General features: G+C 52.3%; 1 protein-coding gene across 19 annotated transcripts in view; it reads left to right on the top strand.

Moving 5' to 3' along the window:
* Nucleotides 1-21,661, top strand: part of PTPRS (protein tyrosine phosphatase receptor type S) — a 149,204-nt gene that overhangs the window by 51,681 nt on the left and 75,862 nt on the right. For 15 of the 19 annotated variants that reach the window (XM_032092830.1, XM_032092820.1, XM_032092819.1 and 12 more), the window contains exons 1-2: nucleotides 4,130-4,208; nucleotides 4,340-4,507. In XM_032092830.1, coding sequence (XP_031948721.1) covers nucleotides 4,145-4,208; nucleotides 4,340-4,507 — 232 coding nt within the window. In that variant the 5' untranslated portion in view covers nucleotides 4,130-4,144. Of the gene's footprint in view, nucleotides 1-4,129; nucleotides 4,209-4,339; nucleotides 4,508-21,661 lie in introns of those variants that run through there. The other 4 variants (XM_032092824.1, XM_032092822.1, XM_032092821.1 and 1 more) reach the window with 1 other exon arrangement.

The raw sequence follows: 21,661 nt of genomic DNA, 5'->3' as shown, positions 1-21,661 counted from the left end.
AGGCATCTTTTGAGATCAGTCCTTCCTGCACAGCCCATGGTGCTTGGCACCTAAAGCAACCTGAGTGTGGCTGCCCCATCCCTGGAAGTGTTCCAGGCCAGGCAGGGTGGGGCCCTGGGTACCCTGATCCAGTGAGTGGCATCCCTGCCTATGGCAAGGGGGGTGGAACGAGGTGATCTCTGAGGTCCTTTCCAACCCAAACCATCCTGTGATTCCATGGCGTGGGCTGTGCCGGGCTCCAGAGCCAGCACTGCCCGTTGGCATCTCCTTGTTCCCCAGCACCCACGGGGAAGGACCAGGGTGGGCTCCCGGGCCACTCCTTGTCCCAGCCCTCGTGAGGCTGGGTTTGCCAAGGACAGGGTGTTGGATAGGAGCAAGCCGGAACTGTGGGGTAGTGAATTCAAATTTCATCTCTGCCCTCCCCAGGGGAGGTGACAAATGAGCTGGTGGTTGTGCTAAAAGCTTTCCTTTCTCTCTTTAGAGAGGTTGCTGGGAGGAAATGAAGTGACCCACTGACCTCTGTTAATACACAGCACAAACTAAGCTGGTGCTGCTGGAAGGAAGAGCCCTCAGTGCAGCCCTCTGCCTGCAAGGTGTTTGCTTCCGTTGATGTGTCTAATGGGAGCAATTCTCCCACAGCAGTTGCTGAAAATGAAGATATTTAATCATCTCCTAGATCCAAGTGGAACTTTTTGCAGAGAATTTCTTTAAAATCACCCTTCTCCTTTTCACAGGCAGGTGAAACAGAAAAGAAGCCCAAGTGCTTTTTTTTTTTTTTTTTTCCCAAGTTGTCATTTTGTAATGAATCTGAAATGGATGCATGATTCCTCCCTCCTGGATTTTTTTCAAATGCGGAGCAAATGTTTCAATTACCAGCTCCGTGGGGGCTAAGAGCAAGTAACATATGGCAAAATGTTGTGCAGAGAGGTTGTGGACTGCCCATCCCTGGAAGTGTCCAAGGCCATGCTGGATGGGGCTCTAACTGGCTCTAGTGGAAGGTGTCCCTGTCATTGGCAGGTTGGAACAAGGTGAGCTTTAAGGTCCCTCCTGTGGTCCTGTGAAAATCCCTGCACAGTTCTGACCCGTCCCGGTGTCAGTAGCTGCAGACACTGGTTTTTAGCAGCATTGCCCTGCTTAAGCAGTGAGGACCAAGGCAGCCAAACCCCTCCTTCTATATCCCCTCAGATACCCAAAGTAGCTTAAGGGAGTTAGGTGTCCAGCACCCTCTGAAATGGGAGTTGCTGGGGGGAAAATCTTCAAAAGCATCTTAGTGGCTTAGGCTAAGTCCCTTTGACTCCCAGGGGAACTTAAGCTCTTAAGAAATGTAGGTGCTTTGGAGCATTTCACCCCCTGTGCCTCGCTCCACTGGATCCCTGCAGGTCCCTGGCTCGGTCCTGGCTGCAGGAGCTGCACTGGGAAGCTGCTTCTTGCATACACTTCTCAGTTTTATTATTTTTAATAATGCTCTCCCAGACCCCGTGCTCGGTGCTTACAAGCTGCACACATGGCCTTGCTTAGAGCTGGAGATTAGGCAGCACACAAGAATGAATGTCTTACAGGAGCTCTTTTACTGTAAGAACTAATCTTATTCCTGAAATGTGACCGTATCTAGCACAAATCTGACCCCACTGGGGGCCATGGCGTCACTTAATTGCATTCTTTAGCAAGGATTGAGGTCTGTTAGGTGGCTTGCTTGTGTTGCAGGAGATCCTGTGCCAGGGAATTTAGTGAGGGTTTGCAGGTCCGTGGAGCAGCACAGGAAAAGTGCCATTATGTTGGCTTGGCTGGTGCCAGGGGCTTGGCTGGGTGCTCAGGGACAGGCAGGGGTGAGCAAAGCTGCTCCAGAGAGCACAGACAAGGTAAGCTGTGCCCTGAGGAGGGGAGAGGATGGGTGACAGAGCCCTTGGGATGTGAGCTTTCATCAGAACAATTCCCACTGGGTTTCAGCCTCGTTGTGTGGCAGCTGGGTTCCAGCAGGGCGTGTTCTGCACTGGAGGCAGGAGTCGTGCAGGGGATGGGTCTGTTCCCTATTGCCAGGGCCCTGCCAAGGAGCAGAGCAAACCCTGTCCTGGCCTGTCCTCCATATCCACGGGGGAACCAGGTGGGTGCACATCCTGCTGTCCTGAAAATCCCGTATCCGGGGGGGAGACAGCCAGGGATGTACCTGCTCTGAAGGATGAGTTGCTGGATTGGAGCTGACATGTCCTAATATCTCTGCCAGCACTTTCTGTCTCCGTCAAGGGCTCGGGAAGCACATTAGCACCGGAGCGGAAGTGTCACCCTCTGGCATCTCCTTCTCTAATCTTGGAGCTGTTGCTGCATCCCCGGTACCAGATCTTCTCCATCGGAGCCCATTATATGGCATGAAAAGCCGTGCTGGCTCTGGGAGAGCGGAGCTGCCAGGCTCCTCTCTCTGGAGGAGGCGGAACATTTCCCTGACGTTCAGTCCCCTGCGTTCAGCTCCATCCTGGGGGGACTTTGGGGACGTGCTGCAGGGAGCAGCCAGGCTCTTGCGTGCTCTCAGCTGCGGAAGATCATTGGTGCCACGTTTGGGGAGCACATGAGGCTCACGGAGATGTTTGGTGGCATTTTTGGCACTGGCGGGGGTGGATATACTGCTCTGATAAAGAAAAATAAGAGTTTCTGAAATGGTGGCTGAGCCAGCATGATTTGTTTGATTTTATTTTAATATAGACACCTAAAATAGTTGGGTGGATTCCTGCTCTCTCCAACCCCAGCCTTGCTGGTGGGAACGGGGAGCTATGTGACTGAAGGAGGAAGAAGGGAGAGCCAGGGAGCTGCAACGCAGCTCCATTTGTTGTGCTGGCATCGATGCCACATCCCCAGTTTAATTAACAGTTCCCATCACAGCTATTCACGATGTTCCCTGCTCGCCCCTGACAGCAACAAAAGAAACCCCAACGCGTTGTTGTGCGCCCTGGAACCCTGCGAACCCCGCGTTAGGGCTGGCTGGAGCCTCTCTGTGTTGCTCTAAGTGTGTCTAGAACAAACATTTGAAGAGATTCCCAGTGACAGGATTCGGATTTTTTTCTCTTTTTTGTACCAATATTTGTGCTCATTTTCCGTGAGCCGGCACTGAAGCACAGACGATCTGGGCTAGCACAGAGCACACAGCAGAGGCTTTGTAATCCTCAAAGTGCAAGTCCAAAGCTTCTCTCTGAAAAGTTGTTCTTTAGGGCTGAGTACATATGGGGACTTCTTGTTTATCCTGGCTTTTCTTTTAATTCTGCACAGTTCAGCCTTGGAGAGTTAATGGGACAGAAAAAGATTAAAATGCCCCTTCACACTGCCTGTCCCGATGGTCTCCCACCCCGATGTGTGTCAGAAAGCTTAAATAGCCTCGCTATCCCCTTAGTCCTTTCAAAGCCTTTGATCATTGTACACTATCTCCTACCTGGCTTTCCTCCAAAAGGTGATAAACCCCAGGTTTGATTTCTAATTGGAGTAACGGTAGCGGGAAGGAATCTGTCAGATCTGAGAGCATCCTTCCACAGCTCTGGCCCATTATCACGGTGCTCAGTGTCTGGCTGATGGGAAACCTCTGAGCTGCCGACCCTGTGAGGAGGTTGTGGCTGCAGCTTTCACTCTATTTTCAGCCCTTCTGGGGCAAATCTCACCTCTGTGACTGAGGGAAGCGTTTACCAGTATTGACACACAGGACTGGAGTGGTGGCTAAGAATACAGCTCCCTTAATGCCATTCCAGCTTTGCACAGGGATCAGGATAAAGCTGTAAGCAGGGAGCTCCGTTTGGAGCCAGGAGTTGTCTCCATGGAAATGTGCTGGCAGGGTGAGGGGTGCAGGCGGGTGCTGAGCGCGGTCTCCCCTGCCACAGCCCTGCTGATGTGCTGGTTCTGTCCTGCTGCCACGTTCTGCCACGTCCAGGGCAGAACTGGTCAGGAGAAAATCTCTCCCACCTCCTGTAGAGGCTGCGTTTGCTTGATCCATCAGGATCAGCTGTGGCACCCCCTGCTCCAGGGATTCTCCCTTCCAGTTTTGTGCAGCTCAGTAACACAGTTCCCCTGTGGGATGCAAGTGGGGAAACTGAGGCACCGAGTGGGGTAGAGGCTCTTGGATGTGCAGAGTGCTGCTGCAATCCCAGCCTTGGAAAAGCTGGATCCCCCCATGGAGCTGGGCTCCTCCATGGAGCTGATCCCCCCGTGGAGCTGGTCCATGCCCACGGAGCCGGGTGGGTGCTCGGTGGCACCCTGGGGAAGGTGCCCCGGGGTCCCTGCAGGGGCCATGCGCTGCAGTGGCCGCTCGGGCTCTGCTCGGCCGCTGCCCGCCCGCCCCTCAGAGCTGTCCCTTTGTGCTCCGCAGGTGCTGACAAGGCTGGGGAGACGCTGCAGTTCCCGCTGAGCCGGAGCCTTCCCGGCTGGGGCCGAAGGCCTTTGCAGAGGATGAGGATCCTTCCCAGCCCTGGGATGTCTTCGCTGGTCTCCCTCGTGAACCTCCTCTCCGTGCTGCTGATGGACTGCGTTGCTGAAAGTGAGTGACTCTGCTGTCCCCCTGCTCCTTTTTTCACCCTCCTCCTTTTCATCGTTGAAGAAGTGAAGCTCAGTACCTGATCGAGTGTTACATTTTCCAACATCCTTAACTTTCCAGCAGTGCCTCCTATTGTTCCCAGCCCCGCCTCGGAGGGACACAGGGTGGCTGGGTCCTCACAGCCTGCTTTGAGCTTCGGGTTGCCCCCAAGGCTGCCAAAGAGCTGGAGAGAAGGGAGGGAGCTGCCTGACAGCTCTTGCCAGAGCCCTCCTCCCCCTTGTCCTGGCCCCATCTCCACCCAGCTCGCCCATATTGTCCTCTCCTGCTTCTGCCTTTCAGCATCTGTCAGACACTGGTGACCGTTGTCATGTTACTTTCTGGGGCTGGATTCCAAACAGCCTTTCAAGAAAGAGTATTATGTTTCTCCTTCCCCTGAGTGAACCAGTTCCAGTTCAACACAGTTTTTATCTTTGCTGCCTTTCAATTCCTGCTTTAAAAAATGAAAAGGGGAAGGGAAAAAAAAAAGTGAAAATCTTCAGCGACTTGAATGTAATGTTCCTTCGACATGAAGGCTGATCGCTTGGGATCAGTGGGGAATAGACTTTTCCAAGCTGATTGAATTATGACTTTTTTTCCTCCCCAGCAAAGCTGCTTGAAGCTGGTGAGAGGGCTGCTCTGGTCAGCGTAGCCCTTGACAGCTTTTAACGTAATCGCTTCGTTATCGGGGTTTATTACGATGACGCGGTTGCCAGGGATTGAATGGACCCACGACCTTTTGTTGCTGGGAGATGTTTTTGGAGCGGTGCTTTCCGTCCTCTCTGCAGCAGGCAAGGGGGGATGTATTTGCCCTTGCCTCTCTCCTGAGTTTTGCTGGGTTCACGCTTAATCCCTCTTTGCAGAGAGAAACACTCATGTGCAGAAAGATAATGTTTTCGTCTATTCTTTTTCGTTTCAAAGCCTGGGAAGTGAGCTGGGCTCCGGGAGGTTCACTGTGGGGTGAGGTGTTGGCTGTGGGTCAGTCTGCACCTCAGATGGCACCACTGGTCCATAAAGGCATTCCCACAGCTTCAGCCTGAGCTGTCTTGAGTGGCAGCAGCCGTGCAGAGTCTGGCAGCAGGGAACTGCCACGAGCCTTTTGCCCGAGGATTTATCCAGGGTCCTACTGTGGCGTTGGAGCCGATGCTCTTGCAGGGTCTTTATGAGCACCCAGAGTCAATGGGTGCTGCTTTGTGGCTTTGTTGGCTAGTGAAGATGGGCACAGGGAATCTCCATTCCTGGATCTTTGTGCAGTGGAGTCAGGAGTGGGGATACAGTGGAAATCTGCAGTCAGGGCTCCAGGGTCTTGTTCTTGTCCCTGGTTTGCTGTAACACACCTGGCAAAATCACTCAGTTTACAAAGCAAACTGCAGCTCTGCAGGCAGGGATGGAGAGTTCAGGTGTTCTGCAGCTCTACAGCCTCTCTGTATAAGCAGAGCCCTGATTCATCCCCGGTGATACCTGAGTGCCTGTGAAAGCTGGGCTCCATTTGAATTCTGAGTGTACAGCAAGGCCTGTGTGCTCAGGGCTGGGAGTGGGCACTGCAGAGTCAAGGCTTCTCCAAATCATGGCTGTGTGACCTCGGTTCTCTTGTGGTTTTCATTTTCCTGGGAAGGAGCACATGTCTTGTCTGTGCATCATCTTTGGGGTGAGGTTTGCTCAGAGGTTGCAGCAGAGCTGGGAGATCCCACATGGGGGAAGTGTGCCCTCAGGGAGGGTTGGTGCCAGTCAGATACAGAATGCACCAGTGCTGTGGCCTGAGCCCGGCTGGAATCTGTCACTGCTCTGCAGACATCTTGCTGCTTGCAGCTGAGTTTCTCTCTCCTGTAGTTCTGCAGTGTCCTTGGATCCTGAACTATGAGGGTTTGTGGTTTTTTTTCCTCTGGCTGCTCACAGATGTCCGTGCAGGAACTTTGCAGGTTGCTGAGGTGGGGCTGCTCTTACCTGCTTGCTGTGCAGATGTTGGGCCAGGTGTTGTCTCTCCTCCTGACCTGTGGAGCATGCCAGCACCTCCCTGCTCTGTGCCCTTGGGGATGCTCCCTGGTACCAGCTGTCTGAGTTGCTCTGGAGCTGTTGCTCCCTGCCTGGTGAGGATGAGTGGGCAGTAAGTTGGCAGCTCCTGGCTTTGGAGGACTCCTGAGTCCTGGAGAGATCCCATTTCAGCCAGTAGCACCCGAGCTGGTCCGTGCTGCTCCCCACTGAGCCTTGCAAACAGCAAGCAGCTTTGTCTGTCACAGCTGCAGAGCCTGTGTGAGGAGCTGCCACTCTGTTCTGACAACGTCCTCTCCCATCAGATGGCCCTGGGCTCTGTCACATTCGCGTAATCCCTTGGCCAGCGTCCATTTGGCCGGCGCTTGCCACGGCGGTGACCCCATTTCCTGCCCTAATTCACAGCAGCCCCCCGGGCACACGGTAGTGGTGCCCCTCCTGCCATGGGAAGCCCACGTTGGAGAGGGAAACCCTGGGATCCTGGCTTTTGGAGGGCATCACCCTCCCAGCTTCGCAGGGGAGCAGATCCCAGTGCAGCAGAGCCTGGGCTGAGCTGGGACTTGCCTCCTCTCCCAGAGCAGCTCTGGAGGAGCTGTGGCCTCTGCAATCAAAGGACCATTAAAATACTTCCCTTGTTTCTGAGGCTAATTGATCTCAGTCAGTGATTTAAATCCTTCTGTGGCAGGAGCATTCTATTTAAAGGAAACTGCCATTTAAATTAAAAGCCCAAAGCACCACACTACTTTCTGCCTGCTGTTCCTCCTTGGGAAGGTGGAGAGGACAATAATTGAAAGGTGTTACACAGACACGTTCTGTCTCTTTTTCTTTGGTTGCATATGGACACTTTCTTTGTTTCTTCTATATGGTCAAAGGCAGCCATGGAACTGGAAATTACTGATTCCATGATTATTAAATGGAGAGTACTACCTTTTTGTTAAGGATTCTGCTGTTTGTGTGAGTACCATGACTTGGCATCACTGCAGGGAGTGAGGGGAGGCCTCCCCAGGAGCTGCACAGCCAAATGTGGCCCTTGGAGCTGAGAGGAAACCAGGCAGCAGAGACAGATGAGGCCTGGAGACAAGTCCGGGGAGAGGAATAGTTCCCAAATTGCTGATGGACCTGGGCACAGCACCAAGCCTCGCTGTTTCCTCTTCATGCACCCAGCCCGAGCCATAAAACCTCTGTGGCGAGCACCTTAAAACATCTCACTTTGCGCGTGCACAGAGCCTCTGTCGCTGGGCAGGAGCTGTTCCTGCCCGTGCTGTGCAGGGCACAGCTGCTTTCGGCCCCAGGGCAGTGGCCAGGTCCCCCTGCCCTCCTCTGCCACCCAACGGGTGCTCCGAGTGCTCCTCAGTTGCAGATAAAAGCCATTTACTGTATGGAAATGTGGCCATTTTTCTGACTGGAATCAGCATGCTTGCTGTTTTCAAGTGGATTTTTCTCATTGATTAAACCTTTGTGTTTTACAGTAGCATTTACTAATTGGCACTTTGCATACACAGAAGGCTGGTGCGTGGCTCTCTCCACCCCAGCAAAGATTTAAGAGCAGGGAACATTACTTATTACTTACGTTTCCTTCCTTTTATAAATCATGGTATAGAACCCTTACTAGCACACTCTGAAGTATTACCATAAATAATTAAATCTAAATTGCAATTGACAAAATAAAAGAATAAAGCCCCTTTTATGATGCATTATCCTGGCTTTCTTCCCTTTTAATTGCCCTTGCTCCTTCATTAATTTGCAGAACGCAGTAATTCATGGGAGGTGCATGTGAGCGGGGGCTCTCGTGCTCCGTGAGCATCCCTGGTGCCAGCAGAGACAGCAGCCAGGTTTGCACCATGTGGGACTCACGGAGATGATGGAAAACATGGGATGGGATGGGAGTGGAGCTCCTCTAGGTCCACATTCAGGCTGTGTTTCGGGGAGCTGGTGCCTTGGGAAAACATGTGTGGCATGGAAGGTGTTTGCTCTGTGCTGCCAGAGGCAGGAGCTGGTGGTTGGCGGCACAGCTTGGATCACGGAGATCCAGATCCCAGCCACTTACAGGTGTATCTGCCACCTCTCCTGAACGGTCCCTCCCATCCTCTCATCCCTACAGGACAGCCCAGCTGCACAGCTCGCAGCTTTTAGCTCTGGAGGTCCAGGCTTTGATCTGCTGTTAGCTTAGACAGCGGTTGTCAGATAAGATGGGAGTAAAAATCAAGAAGGCTGCATCGTAGGACTTGATAGGCATGTTAAGTCGACATCAGTGGGAAGGAAATCTCTCCACGGTGGGGGACAGCTGCTCCAGTTTTAAGTGTTTGAGATGGATCCGGGACAAGGCAGCAGCACTGCCCCAAGAGAGGGAAGATGTTGAAGTGTGGTGAGGCTGAGTTGTCCCAGAGTTTGGGTCATAGACCCTAATTGTTGGTGGACCCCCAAAGTGACAGGGAACCTGCAGGGCTGAGGAGACAGGGAGGTGCTGCAGAAAGGCTTTTCCGCCTTGGTGGGTGGGCTGGAGGGGGAGCAGAATTCATGAATTGAAGGTGGGAGCACAGAGGAGGTTTTGTGGTCAGTTGGAGGGTGGTGTTTTCACTTGGAGTTGCACATTGTCCCTGCCATTGGGGGAGTCTGAAAGAGGAGGAGGCAGCAGCTGAATCCTGAAAAGGCAGAGATCCCTGCTCCCCTGTCCACATCCACCCTCTGCTCCTGTTCCTCATGCACCAGTTGCCCTTGCAGCCAGGAGCTGCCTCCATGTCCTTGCTCCTGCTCTGCCTTTCCCTTCGCTGCCTTCTCCGTCTGCCAGCTGCGATCCAGCCTGTGCTTGCTGAGCCTTCTGGACTGGTTGTTGTCTCACTCAAGGACACTGAATTAAGCTTCTATGTCACCTTGGTTTAGGTGGGGCTGCCAAATAGTGGTCTTAGGGGGGCTGCCAAATAGTGAACCTAGGGGTTGCCAGAAACAGATCTGTGAGAGTCAACGGGGCTGCCAAACAGGGATCCTAACTGGATCGAGTGATGTATCTCTTGTCTTTTTCTTTTTGTTTTTTTTTTTTTTAAAGATAACTCAAATTGGAAAGTTTGCGTCTTCTGTAGGACCTGGAGAGGAAATAAATCATCTGTTGAAAGAGCTTCCTCAGGGGCAGAGGGGGCTGTCACTTCCCAGGTCTCAGCTGTGCACCACACTGCGAATGCTCATTAGATTAATCTCTGCTGAGGAGCACCTGGGGACAGCAGCAGCCACAGTGTTTGGGACCCAGCCATGGGTGTCTCCTGGTGAAGGATCTTTTCCCAACCAGAGGTTCTTTCTGCTCAGCTTCATTAGATGGTTAAGTTAGGGGAAAAGAGCATCTGTTTGTTGTGTAAACAAGTGGCTTGTGTGAAAATGTCACCTGCAGAGGATTGGGATGGAGGAAATGTCTATCTTCACCATACCTGGATGCCAAAACTGGGGCTGTTCCTCTGTGTCAGGCTTTGCCAGGAAGCCAAGACTTCTTTCTTTATGACTTTTCTCCTTGGCTGTCCTTTTCACACCAGCAGTTCTTGCACTTGCTGCCAGGAAGGATGGGATCTTTCTGGTGTCTCTCCCAGGCCCTGGGTCGCATTGGCTTTTCTTCTGTCTGGCAGGGTCTCTGTGCTTGTGTCTTTCCAAGACCAACTCAATACAGATCTCCTGGGTCACTAAAGGGAATCTGTGAGGGTATTCCCACCCTTTTTGTGGTCTGGCAAGCCCAATATTATTCTTAGAAGGCAAGCAGAGTGTTTTTCAAGGACACCCGACCAGAGGAATGTCGTTCCTCCATGCGTGGGATGGAATCTGGGCTCGAGTTGCCCTGTGAGACACAATCTCCCAAGAACAGTTTTATTTACTCTGTGCCACTCTTCCCCTCCAGTCAAGGATGTTCTCTTGCAACATAATTGGTCCCAGTTCCCACCTTAGAAAGCTGTGATGTTCTGTGCACTGCGGCTGCCTTTAATTTTTGGGGGTTGTTAAGTTCATGAAAATAGTCACGTTTTACACCATCTGCTGTGTGCAAGGAGGTAACCAGGGTATGGGCTGCGGGCCAGGGAGTCGGGCGCATCTTCACTCTGTGACTGCACCTTCCCAACCCTCCTTTTGCTTGGTGAGGTTTGCTTTTTTGAGCAAGGGCTTCTCTGGCCGTGCTGTTGTCCGGTGTAATCGGCCCCAGTGTTGGTTTGGTTGCACCACTCCGAGTTCTCCTCCTGCAAGCCCTGAACAGCCGTGTGGGGTTTGGCAGGGGAGCTGCCTGCCCCGTCCAAGGGACAGCCGAGAGCTGCGGGATGCGGCAGCGATCGCGGCTCACCCAGACCTGCGGAGCGCCAGGAGAGAGCAGTACAAATATATTTTGGATGTCTGCTGCTTTGACTTTGAAAGGGGATACTGGGATGAATGATTTAAAGCGTTGACAGGAGGGACTCTGGGCTGACCTGTTTTCACAGAGCCGCTGCGTGGAGAACCCTGAGCGTGTCCCATCCTGGTGGTTGCAGACGTGAAACGTTCCATGCAGGCGTGGTGGAAACCAGCGCTGCTCGTTTCATCTGCAATGCACGGAGTCATTTCGGTTTCCTTTTGAGGCCGAGAGGAAAAGCAAAGCTTTAAAGAAGAAAAAAAATAAATAGAAGGAGCTGCAACTGGTTTAGCATTCTACAAAGTTTCTCTGAGTCCTCCAAATCTTTAATTGACTCAGGAGCATAAAATTGAGAAGGGGAGAGAGTGAGAGAGCATGCGAGTGGCGCGAGTGATTTGAATAATTTATTGTCCTTTGAAGTTGCAAGAGAAATTTCAGCTGCCTTGGGGAGTAATTTCTCCCCATTCTGAAAGGGTTTCTCCTTATTTTAAACTCATTCAGAGGATGATAGTTTTGCATTTTCTGCATAATTAATGAGCATAGCTCCCCCCACTCTCACACAACCTCTAAAGAGTGGTGGGGTGATGAAACTTGGTGGTTTTTTTAATTAATAAAGTCAAATTAATTTGACTGTGTCCTCATCCTCCCTCACCTCCGTTGGAATCCATGGATTTATTCATAAATTGGTCTGAGCATGCTGCTAGGAGTGCCGACACTTAGAATTCTTTAGCCTGGACTTTGATTTGTTTGGGTTAATTTCTGAAAAGATGGTGTAGGGTTTTTTTCAGTTCAGTTCTTAAAGATCATCTTGAGACTGGCTCCAGTGATCTCCCAGGGAGCCAAGAAGATCCTCCAGCTCTCGTTTCCCTTTGTCTGTGTGGGGAGGATCTGCTTGATTTTGAGGGGGTTTATGTGGTTTTTTCTGTATGAGTGCTATGATACACCCCTTTTCTTCCAAGATCTGCTAATTGTGATTAATTCCAGTAGCTGTCACTTGAGGCAATGAAAGGGAGAGGGATCTTCTTCCTGGTGCCTGGAAGAGCTGAAGGACAGCCTCCTGGTAAGAAGCCATCCCTTGACAGGTGTCAAACATGAACAGGAACGTGTCCTACTCCAAAAAAGCTCACCTTCCTCAATTACTGTCTTTGATAGAAGAATTTAAGGCGTCACTGATGCTTTTCCATGTTTCCATTTCTCATTCACATCTTGCACTGTTTTTCTGGCTCACTGAGTCTCTAGTTGTCCCAAAGCTGAATTCATCACATTCCCACTGCTGTCAGTTCTCAGCACTGTTGTTGAATTTTTTTTTTTTTAATAATTCTTTTGTGTTGATGTTTCCACTACAAATCTGAATGATGAGTAGTGTGGCTCAAAGACAGAAATTGTAATGACTCGTGTGGTAGGAGTCAAAGTTCATCACTGTTAGAGGTTGTGCTCATCCATTAGTCATGGCTTTATTGGGTCTTGGTTTCTCATTTTCAGGATCTCCCGTCTCGGGCTCCCTCAACATCCCAGTTTCAATAAGCAGTGCAGGCTCATAATACACTGTTTAGACCCAGGTGTTTCAAGCTTGTATATCCAGAATCTCCTTTTGTTCCATGGAAAATGTGGGCTGAAGTCTCCTACCAGAGGCTGGATAGGAATGGTGTAATGATCTTGTAAAAACACCCCAAATTCTGTGCTCTAGGAGCTGCACCTTACCCTGTTCCTGTAGACCAGGAGCCTCCTTCTCTTGCCTGAAGGAGAGAAACAGTAAGTGGAAGTAATGCAGCTTTTATTTACAGAGTGAGAGAGCAGAGGTTTATCAGACATGTTTTATTTGCCTGGTGTGCCTTTCATCCCCAGAAGATCCCTGCGTGCACGTGTGAGCTGGCAGGTCTGCCCTGGGGTCCCCCATCTCGTGGTGCTGTGCTTGCAGCACTGCAGCCCCTCCCGAGCTGGTGATGCAGGGCAGGGCTTCCCTGTGTGTTTGCAGCGTGCCCAGCCCTGTGTGCTGTCACTGGCCCAGGGAGTGCAGCTGATCTCCCTGGTCACATCCCTGGGCTCTGCGCTTCCTCGGGAGGACCACAAACTGCAGGGGCTTGTAGCAGTTTGTTCTCCCCCTTGCTGCTGACTCTGCTGTCACTTTGCGGTGGCGCAGGACCACGGCTGGGCTGGATTAAGATGGCATTGCCCCCTGGGAGCTGGATCTGGGCTCGTTAAGCTTTTGCTTCTTGCAGGCTTCTCTCGTAGGAAATGGTTTTCCATGTTCTGGTATCCCCTGTGGACTCTGGTTCTTTAGTGACTCAAACAGAGCAGTGGAAGTTGAGCAAAGAGCCAAATCCTTTTTAGCTGGGTCTTTTCTAGGTAGGTGGTGAATCAGGCTGCTCCAGGATGCCAATATCCGATGACATGGCTGGAGTAGAAGCTGTCTTAGCGATATGGCAAGGGCAGGAAGACCTCCCTGCCTCAAGCTTCTGCTTGCAAACAACCTGGGATTGCTGTCATTGATGGACAAGGGACGCTCATTAAGTTGCCAGGACAGCTCCTTGGGTCTCTGGCTCTGCTCTGGGTTGTTATGCCTTGTTATGGGACTTGTGGACAGATGTGGAATGAGACGCTGTTACAGCTGATGGGAAGCACTCCTGTACCCCCAGGGTCCTGGCTGGCCACGTTGTTGTGCTCCCGTGCTCGCTGCAGCTTCCTGGCTGATCCCCGGGCTGCCATCCTCCATTACAGCAGCGCTCGTCTCCTGCAGCTCCTGCTGCTCACAAGCAGCAGCGTCTTCCTTGGAGTGCCAGAAGGTGAAGGAGAATCCTGGCCAGAGGTCCACCTGCATTCCCACCAAGTTGCTCCTTGGCCCTTGGGTTGGTCAGTGCCAGGAGGGGATGGAAGCAGAGAGCAGCAGTTGGGGCACCTGCCGTGCTCACCATCGGGATAGGTGAAGGAAGGGAGGTGGGGAAGCTGAGGCGTGGGAGGAGGATCTTTGTGGAATGGCCACACATCTCCCAGTCCTGTCCCATCGAGCATTTGCACCCTGTGTATCACCACACGTGCCCTGTGCCCTTGCATAAATCACAGCTGGAGGAATGTTTTCCTGGGCCGTATCAAGGTGCCAGTCACTGGAGCTGGGACTCATCCTCTTTGCCATGGAGGGAGGTGGATCCTTTCCATGCCTAGGGATGTGCAAGGTAGCCTGGAGGAGTCCTGTCGAAACGGGATGACTTCATCCCAGCTGCTGCTCCCATGTGATAAGGAACGGCCCCATCCCTGACAACCAGCAGTTTAAATAGACCAGAAGGAAGGATTATGCTTCCCCTCCAGCAGGCAGGATAACGTGGTTTTCCTCACCTTGGATGTCAGAACTAGGAACAGATTTTTGGTAGCCTCAGTCTCCTCCTGCCTCAGTGCTGCAGGCTCGTACCTCCCCTCCGCAGGGTCTGGATCCCAGTGCACTGCAAATAGGAGCTTGAAGGCTGTATGGATGTGCCAGATCCCCAAATTGCCATCCTCGTGGTGAGAACAGCTTGGCATGTGCTGGCTAGGAAAGGTCTGCTGCCTCATCCCGGCCAAGGGGAGAGGGGGAGCTGGCACAGGTGTTGGGGTTGTTGGACATCCACTGTAGTAAAGGTGATTTAATGAGTTCTTCATCTTCCTCACCCATTTTCTGCATGTGTTAACTCCCATGCTGGTGCCACCCTTCAGTGCTGTCCTTCCTCCTCCAGGGCCTTGCAGGAAAGGAGAGGGGGTAGTCCTCCAAGTGCCATTCCCCACGTCCGCAGGGGAACAGACTGCATCCTGTGGTAGCCCAGCTTTTCTGAGTCAGGTCAGGGCTTTGGTGGCTCAGCAGCAGGGGAATAGCCAGGTGGAAGTATTTCACTTCTAAAAAAAACATCCTCGATATTTTTTTACCCTCCTTTGCCCAACCTTGCCAGTCCCGTCTCCCTGGAGGGAGCCAAGAGCTGCTGACAGTAAGAGGAAGTCTCCGTCTGAAGCCTATAATTATCCTGTCTGCCTTCCCAGAAAAGGCCAGTTGGGGAGCGAGCGTGCTCCTGTTCCCCGGACCAGCCCTGCCTTCTCCTGCCTCCCCAATTACTGCTTAATGGACTTTTTATGATGATAAGATGACTGGGTTGGGGAGAAGTTATTGATGGGGAAATGGAGTATAATTCACTCCCTGTTTGCTTGTTCTGTCAGAAAATCCTCATTTTAATTTTATTTGTGAGGCACTGAGAAACAGCCCTCAGAAAGAAAGAGTGCAAAATCTGTCAGTAAAACCCTGGATTTCACGGGGTCCAGAGTCTCTGCAGGACCTCTCCAAGGGGTGTCCTCACTCCTGTGGAGTGTCTGCATAGAGACTCCTCGCCAGTCCTTCTCCCAGTTTGCAGCTTTCTCACTTGTCCTGAAGAAAAATATAAATTCTGAAGCTATCTTCCTTGCTCTACCCCTCTCTCCAGCTCCCCCACTCCCTAATGCCACTGCTTTGGAATACGGACCCATTCCGAACAGTGCATCCTTGCTCCCCACTCTCCATCTGTCTCAAATTTGGCTGCTCTCTCCTGTTTTCATCTGCTCTGTCGTTTGTCTCCTCCATCTAATCTTCACTTCCTTGCTCTGGCTCTGAACACCTCCCTCGTCTCCAGCTTGCTCCGGTTCTCTTGCACAGAATCATGGAATATCCTGACTTGGAAGGGGCCCACAAGGATCATCAAAGTCCAACTCCTGGCCCGGCACACGTCAGCCCCAAGAATCCCTGTGCCATTTTCCCTGCTGATCTCTTCTCATTCCCACTGATTCTCCTATCCTTTCTACCTTCTGCTCCCCATTTCATCTCCCTGTTCCATGGGGTGACACAGCTGCTCCTCTGGCTGTCCCTGTCCCTCACTGCTCCACTCTCCCATCCCATCCCATCCCCATCCTCCCACACAGGGCATGGATCTCCATGTGCAGGCAGACCACAGCAGCACCTCTGTGTAAAACTGCTTCCTAAAGCAGCAGAAAAACTCTGGGAGCGTGGCTGGACCCCAACCCCACGTTCCTGGAGAGGAGCTGAAAGCACAACTGCCCAGGGCTGTGGCTGGTGAGTACCTTGGGCTCATTCTCTGACTGGGAGCCCATCAGCAGCTGTGGAAAAGGGAGATGGAGTTTCACTAGACCAGCAGAAAGCTCCAGCCCAGAAACCAAAGGGAAGAGGGAGGAGGAAGAGAAGAAGGTGTTTAATCCTGTGCATGGCAGTGGGAAGGCCGTCGGATTCCTTCCAGGTTGCTCTGGAAATTAGCAGGAGGTGAGAAGTAACAGGGAGAGACGTCTCATTCCAGCTGACATGACTCGGTTATTGGGAAATTCCAAAAGCTTTTGTCTAGCTTTCCATTTTCATCTTCTTCCCCCAAGAAGCACATGTTGGGGAAGGTCTCTGGGTTCTCTCTTGTGATGTTTTTGTGGTTATTTTGTTTGCGTCTCAGCCTCCCGAGGCTGCAGCTGTGTTCGGTGCCACCCGGGGTGCTGAGTGTCGAGCAGGTCTGTTCCCAGACCATCCCCTGCTCCAAACTGCGTGTGGTGTCTAGACCAAGACAGACAGGCAGGTGTGAGAGATGAGGGCTGTCACCTCCCTGCTACGTGTGGCAGCCGGAGGTGCGGGAAGGGCGAACGCCCAAGGTCAGCCGAGTTTGCACCAGAGCCAGAGATCTGAATCCCAGTTATGGGAATGATCTGGAGCCTGGAAGAGCACACTGGGGTGTGCATCTAAAAGCAAAATAACATTGCCCATGAGTGACTTCATGGTCTCATCTTTTACCTTTGTTCTCAAAGGTGGAGGTGCACGTGTGTGTGTGTCTGCACAGAAAGGTGAATTTCTTTCTGCTGAATGTTTTTGAGCGAGGATAAAGGTTGTCACTGCCTCTCCTGTAGCATGGGCACGCTCCCAGTGGGCAGCTCTGTGGGGGAATGTCGGGCTCGGCACCACGGGGCCGTTTGTTGAAGGTCGGACGGGAATGACGAGCACAAGGACGGCTGTGCTTGTGTGTAGGGAAACTCATAAAGCGGCCAAGTGGCAGGAAAATGGCCTTCCTGCTGTGCCCTAGCTGCAGCTTCAGCTTCTGTGGCACTCTGGGGGACAGTGGAGAGCCTGCTTCTTCTGGAGGGGGGATAATGAGGGTTAGTCACCGGCGAGGGAGGAGCTGGAGCTTTGTGTGGGTTGGCGGGACGGGCGCGTGGGCTTCCACAGAGCTGCCAGCAGGCACCGGGAGCTCTGAAAATGGGAAAAAACCTTCCAAAATACGTGTTTTGTGGCTGCCTTTCTTTTGTCTCCGTGGATTGCTGCTGCTGTGGGAGAGGGGCCCTTTCAGGCAGGCTCCTGCTGCTCTGCGCTGGGGCCAGATGGAAGAACAAGTGGGTTTCTCTTTATTTGCTGCCCATTGTTGAGGTTCTTTCCTGGGGGTGGCAGGAGCAGGGGGCAGAAGGTGAGGGGGGTGTGAAGCACAGAGGTGAATTTTGTCGTCTGCAGTCAGCAGCAGGTCCCTGCTGTGGGGCTGGAGGTGAGGGGAGACAGCTGGAATGGGGGTCAGGAGGATGCAGAGGCACCTCTGCAGCCCCCTCAGGGAGAGCCTGAGGACAGAGGGATAGCATCACACACACCGGGGCAAATACACAGTGATGTGGTCAGGGACCATCCTCCAGCCTTTTCCTTGACGCCTGTGGGGCCAGGCTGTGGACAGTGAGTGGAAGGGGACATGTCCCCATCCGTGTGGGAGCAGCTTTCCTCCTTGGACCGCCCCAAAGCTGGCAGGTGGAGCCCCGGAGGGAGCAGCAGTTTTGGGGTGCTGAGGAGAAAGCTGCTCCTGCCCTGTGCTGTGTCAGGGAGGCCCAATTCCTCCCCAGCCTCCCGTTCCCTCCGTGACCCACCCACGGTGCCACAGGAGAGCGGCCGGCTCCGTCCGGGCTTGGGAGAGCAGACAGGGAAGCGGTGCATGTCCATAACTGGCTTTTTCTTCTTCTCCCCCTGCTCCCGTCAGCTGTCAGCTCAGATATGTGAAGCTCATTTGTTCTCCTGCGTCTGTCCCACCCCTCAAACCACCTCTGGGTTCTCCATCCCTCGCTCTGGCTTTGGCTTTTGATGTTACAGACAGGCATATGGTGGCCAGCCTGTCTCCCTCACTGCTCGTCCATCAGTGCCTATTCACCATGGCAGCCCTTCCCGAGGGACATTTGGGTTTAAAGGCTGAGATGTCCCCTCCTTTTCCCCACTCCTACATCTCTCCAGCTTTCCTGCTGCAAAGCCTCTCAGCCTGTTGTGTCATCTGTGTATCGTTAGCAGGGAGATGTTGGGTGGTTTTTACATGGCTGTGTTCGAAGAACTTTTCCTGCTTTGGTGTCACATGGAAGAGGGAAGGAGGAGAGGGGAGAGGAGGCAGCAGCATCTTCATCTTTGGTGAGGAACTGCCTGGGTGTGCAGCCCTCACCCGTGGGCTGGGGGATGAGTAGGAGACCCCCAGCACCCTTCTCACCTGGCAGCCTCGCCCCAAAGTCTGCGCTAGAATCCCAAAATCCCAGCAGCGTCGTGTCCCTTCAGAGCATGGTTCCCAGGCCTGTGACTTGGGAAGGGAATCCCTGGGGAGCTGATCCGTGTGTGTGTGTGTGTGTGTGTGGGGACGGGAGGGCGAGCGCGGGGCCCCAGGGCAGGAGCGGTCAGGGCTGGCCGGGCATGGCTGGGGGCCGGACAGGAGTGTGCCGGTGGAGCTGCGGGGTGCAGGGGGAGTCTGCCTCTCTCCTCTGCAGTCCGTGGCAGCTCTCCAGCCTGGCGCTTGTTGCTTTTGGGAAGTGCGTGGGCGGTGGGCAGGAGTGAAAGCTTCGGTTTGACTTGATGGCTTTCCATTAAGCTGTAGAGCAGGATCACAGGTACACAGCAGCCATCCGGTCTTTTCAACCTTCCCTCTGGAGACCCAGACCCCGCAGGAAGCCTCTTGTAGTAGGAAAATTCTTTTAAGCTCCAGATTTTTCCATTCCTATTTTGATACTGCACAAAAAATAGGTTTTTCTGCTTTGCAAGCGGAGGAAGGGGGAAAAATTATCTCCGTGACCACTGGACTGATGGAACTCAGACTCAGCCTTTCCAAACCTGACTTGTTCTCAGCTATCCATGAGGGAAGGTTGGTGAACTGATATAAAATCCCCTGAACTGTCAGTATGTTGTCTGGAAAATGTGTTTCTCTGATTTTTATTTATTTATTGATTTAAAGCCATGGTCCTGCAATCTTAGCAAACAAGGGGAAACACCTCAGGCCCTCTGAGTGGGCTGATAGTGCTTCACAAGGCACCTTGTCCCTGCCTTTGGAGGCTTCCAGAGCCGTTTGCAGAGCTGGAGGCTGAGCTCTAAGTGTGTGTTTCCCTTCAAGCTGGACCTGGCACGGCAGAGCTGTGGCGGTCCCACGCAGCACGGAGGGGTTGGCTCCAACTTTGGATCATCAGCACCTTGGATCATCAGCACCTTGGATCACCAGCACCACGCCTGTGGTGGCACTGGCTCTCCCCTCCCCAGAGGGGAGAGGGTTGCTCAGTGCTCGGCGTGGGCTGGTGACAAGTGCTGCAGTGACTGGGGGTGCAGAGGTGGAGAGCACGAGGGGGGAGGAATCAAATCTGCAGCTCAGAGGCTTGGGCAATTTTCAAATCAACAATTTAGCTCTGATTTTCACCCATTTTCCAAGTGAGTAGTAAAACCTAATAGGTTGGGTGGTAGGGATTTTTGTTTGGCTCCCTTTTGTGTGAGTCCCTCGTAGGCAGCTGGGAGCTGCAGGGAGCTCAGGAAAAGCCCCGTGCACAGACAGCTCAGCTTCCCCATTGCCCCACGCTGAGGCAGCACCGGACCCCAAAAGGGGATGCTGACGATGACTCCACATTCACTGTTTTTTGGAGCACCATCCCTTTCTTCAGGACAGAAATAGAACCTTGTTTTTCTCCTCGGCTGAGCTCTCATCATGCAGCCTGCACCCATTTAAATGTATACGTGACATTAAGGTTTATTAGGGGCTTTTATTTTAGGAAATGAACTTGCATCAATAAAGTGTTCTTAAAAGCCCTGGATGTTTTTAGCTGTACCTTCAGAATTGACTTCTGCAAACTCTTCAGATATCGAGCGGAGGTGAAGGGAGGAAGGAAGTCAGGGCAGAGTGAGCATTTATATTTTAGCCTGGAGCAAAGTTTGGGTTTTACCTTTCTCAGATGGAAGACAGATCCCCCGGTGCCAGTTCCTCCAGTGGGACTTGCTTGATAACCTTTAGCTGTAACATTGCAAAGAAGACTCTGACCTCTAAATATAGATTTGGATATTTATAAATGCGGTGCTTTGTACACACAGCATTCGGTGGGACGTAAACAGCTCCAGCAAATTGTATTTACCTCCAGCATGGAAACAAATGCTTGATTGCATCACATGAGCTTGCTCAGTGCCTTTTATTTATATACTGCTGGCCACACCAGGCAGGGAAGAGGAGAAGGCTTCCTTTTGTCTTTCGACCCCTAAAAGACCCTGGAGACTTCTCCCCAGCTACCATTTGCCCTCCTGTCGAGCCCTGTGGGAGTCTGTTTGCATCTTATTTTATAGACTCTTGAGTATGAACAGATAAATACACACATTTCAGAGTCACGTGCTCTGCTTTTCTCAAGAAAACAGACGGCAACTTTATGATCTGAGTGATTTTATTTGAACACAGCTGTGGCCTCGTGATTTAAATATTTCAATAAATTTTAAACTAACTAGATGAGAGGAAACTGTGCAAGGAAAACAGGTTAGAGCACGGAAGGAGGATTCCCAGCGGGCGGGGGCAAAACGGGCTCTGCACAAACACTCCTGGCCTCGGCTCCTCCCATGAGGAGGAGCCCCTTGACACCTTCCCTGGTCAGAAAGCCCATCCCAGCCTCCTGCCATCCTTGCAGAGGTGCTCTGAAGGCAGTGGGATGTTGATGGAAATCGATGGAGAGGCTGAGGGAGAGGTACTCTGAGCTCAGGTGTGGCTCCTTGAGCCTGGGCTGGCTCAAACACAGCCCCTCCAAGGCATCACTGCACCTTGGAGCTGCTGGGTGTGAGCAGAGTTTGAAGGAGGTTGTGGCTTCTTCCTGGAGCAGTATGAATTCCATGCTTTTCTTGGGAGTCTCGTGCTGAGCAGAGGGGAAGGGGAGCTGCAGAAGCAGCCTGGGCTCTGCTCTTGGGTTTGACAGCTGGGTTGTTCTGAACTGATCACAGCTCTGGCTTGTGGGCTGTGTCCCATCAGATTGCCTGTTCCGAGGGATCCGTGCAAATGTACCCGTGAGGGCCATGGGAAGGACTTGCAGGTGGCAGCAGAGGTGCCACAAGCCAAGGGGATTTCACATCTTGAAGCCACTGGCATCAGCCTCTTTCACACCACTGTCCTCAAGATCTCTGTGTGCCAAGTCCTGCTCCATCTATTTCATGGTCCTTCCCCCACCTTCTCCCCTTCCTTGGCCATATTTCTATAAATCTCCCCCGTTCCTTGGTCATCTCCAAGGAGCTGGGAAGTGCAATTCACTGTTTCTAAGTGCTGTTTTCAGCTCTACCAGCTTTTGGTGATGCTCATTAGATGGGTTTTGCAAGGGCAATTTCCCCTGTACAAAACAATTTAAAAGTCCACTTTTCAGGAGTAAAAGAGGCTTTGCAACATTGAAGTCTCTTTGTAGGATCAGGCCCTTAATCATTTTCTGCTGGAGCTACTTCATATGTAAAGTGGAGGTAAAGGCTGTTCTGAAAAAGGCCGAGAGGTTTAATTTCACCTGGGATCATTAAGAACAGCAGC

This window comes from Corvus moneduloides, chromosome 28 (assembly GCF_009650955.1).
Source record: "Corvus moneduloides isolate bCorMon1 chromosome 28, bCorMon1.pri, whole genome shotgun sequence".
Lineage (NCBI taxonomy): Eukaryota > Metazoa > Chordata > Aves > Passeriformes > Corvidae > Corvus > Corvus moneduloides.
Note: the sequence above shows the minus strand (reverse complement) of the source record. Positions and strands in the feature narration are given on the sequence as shown.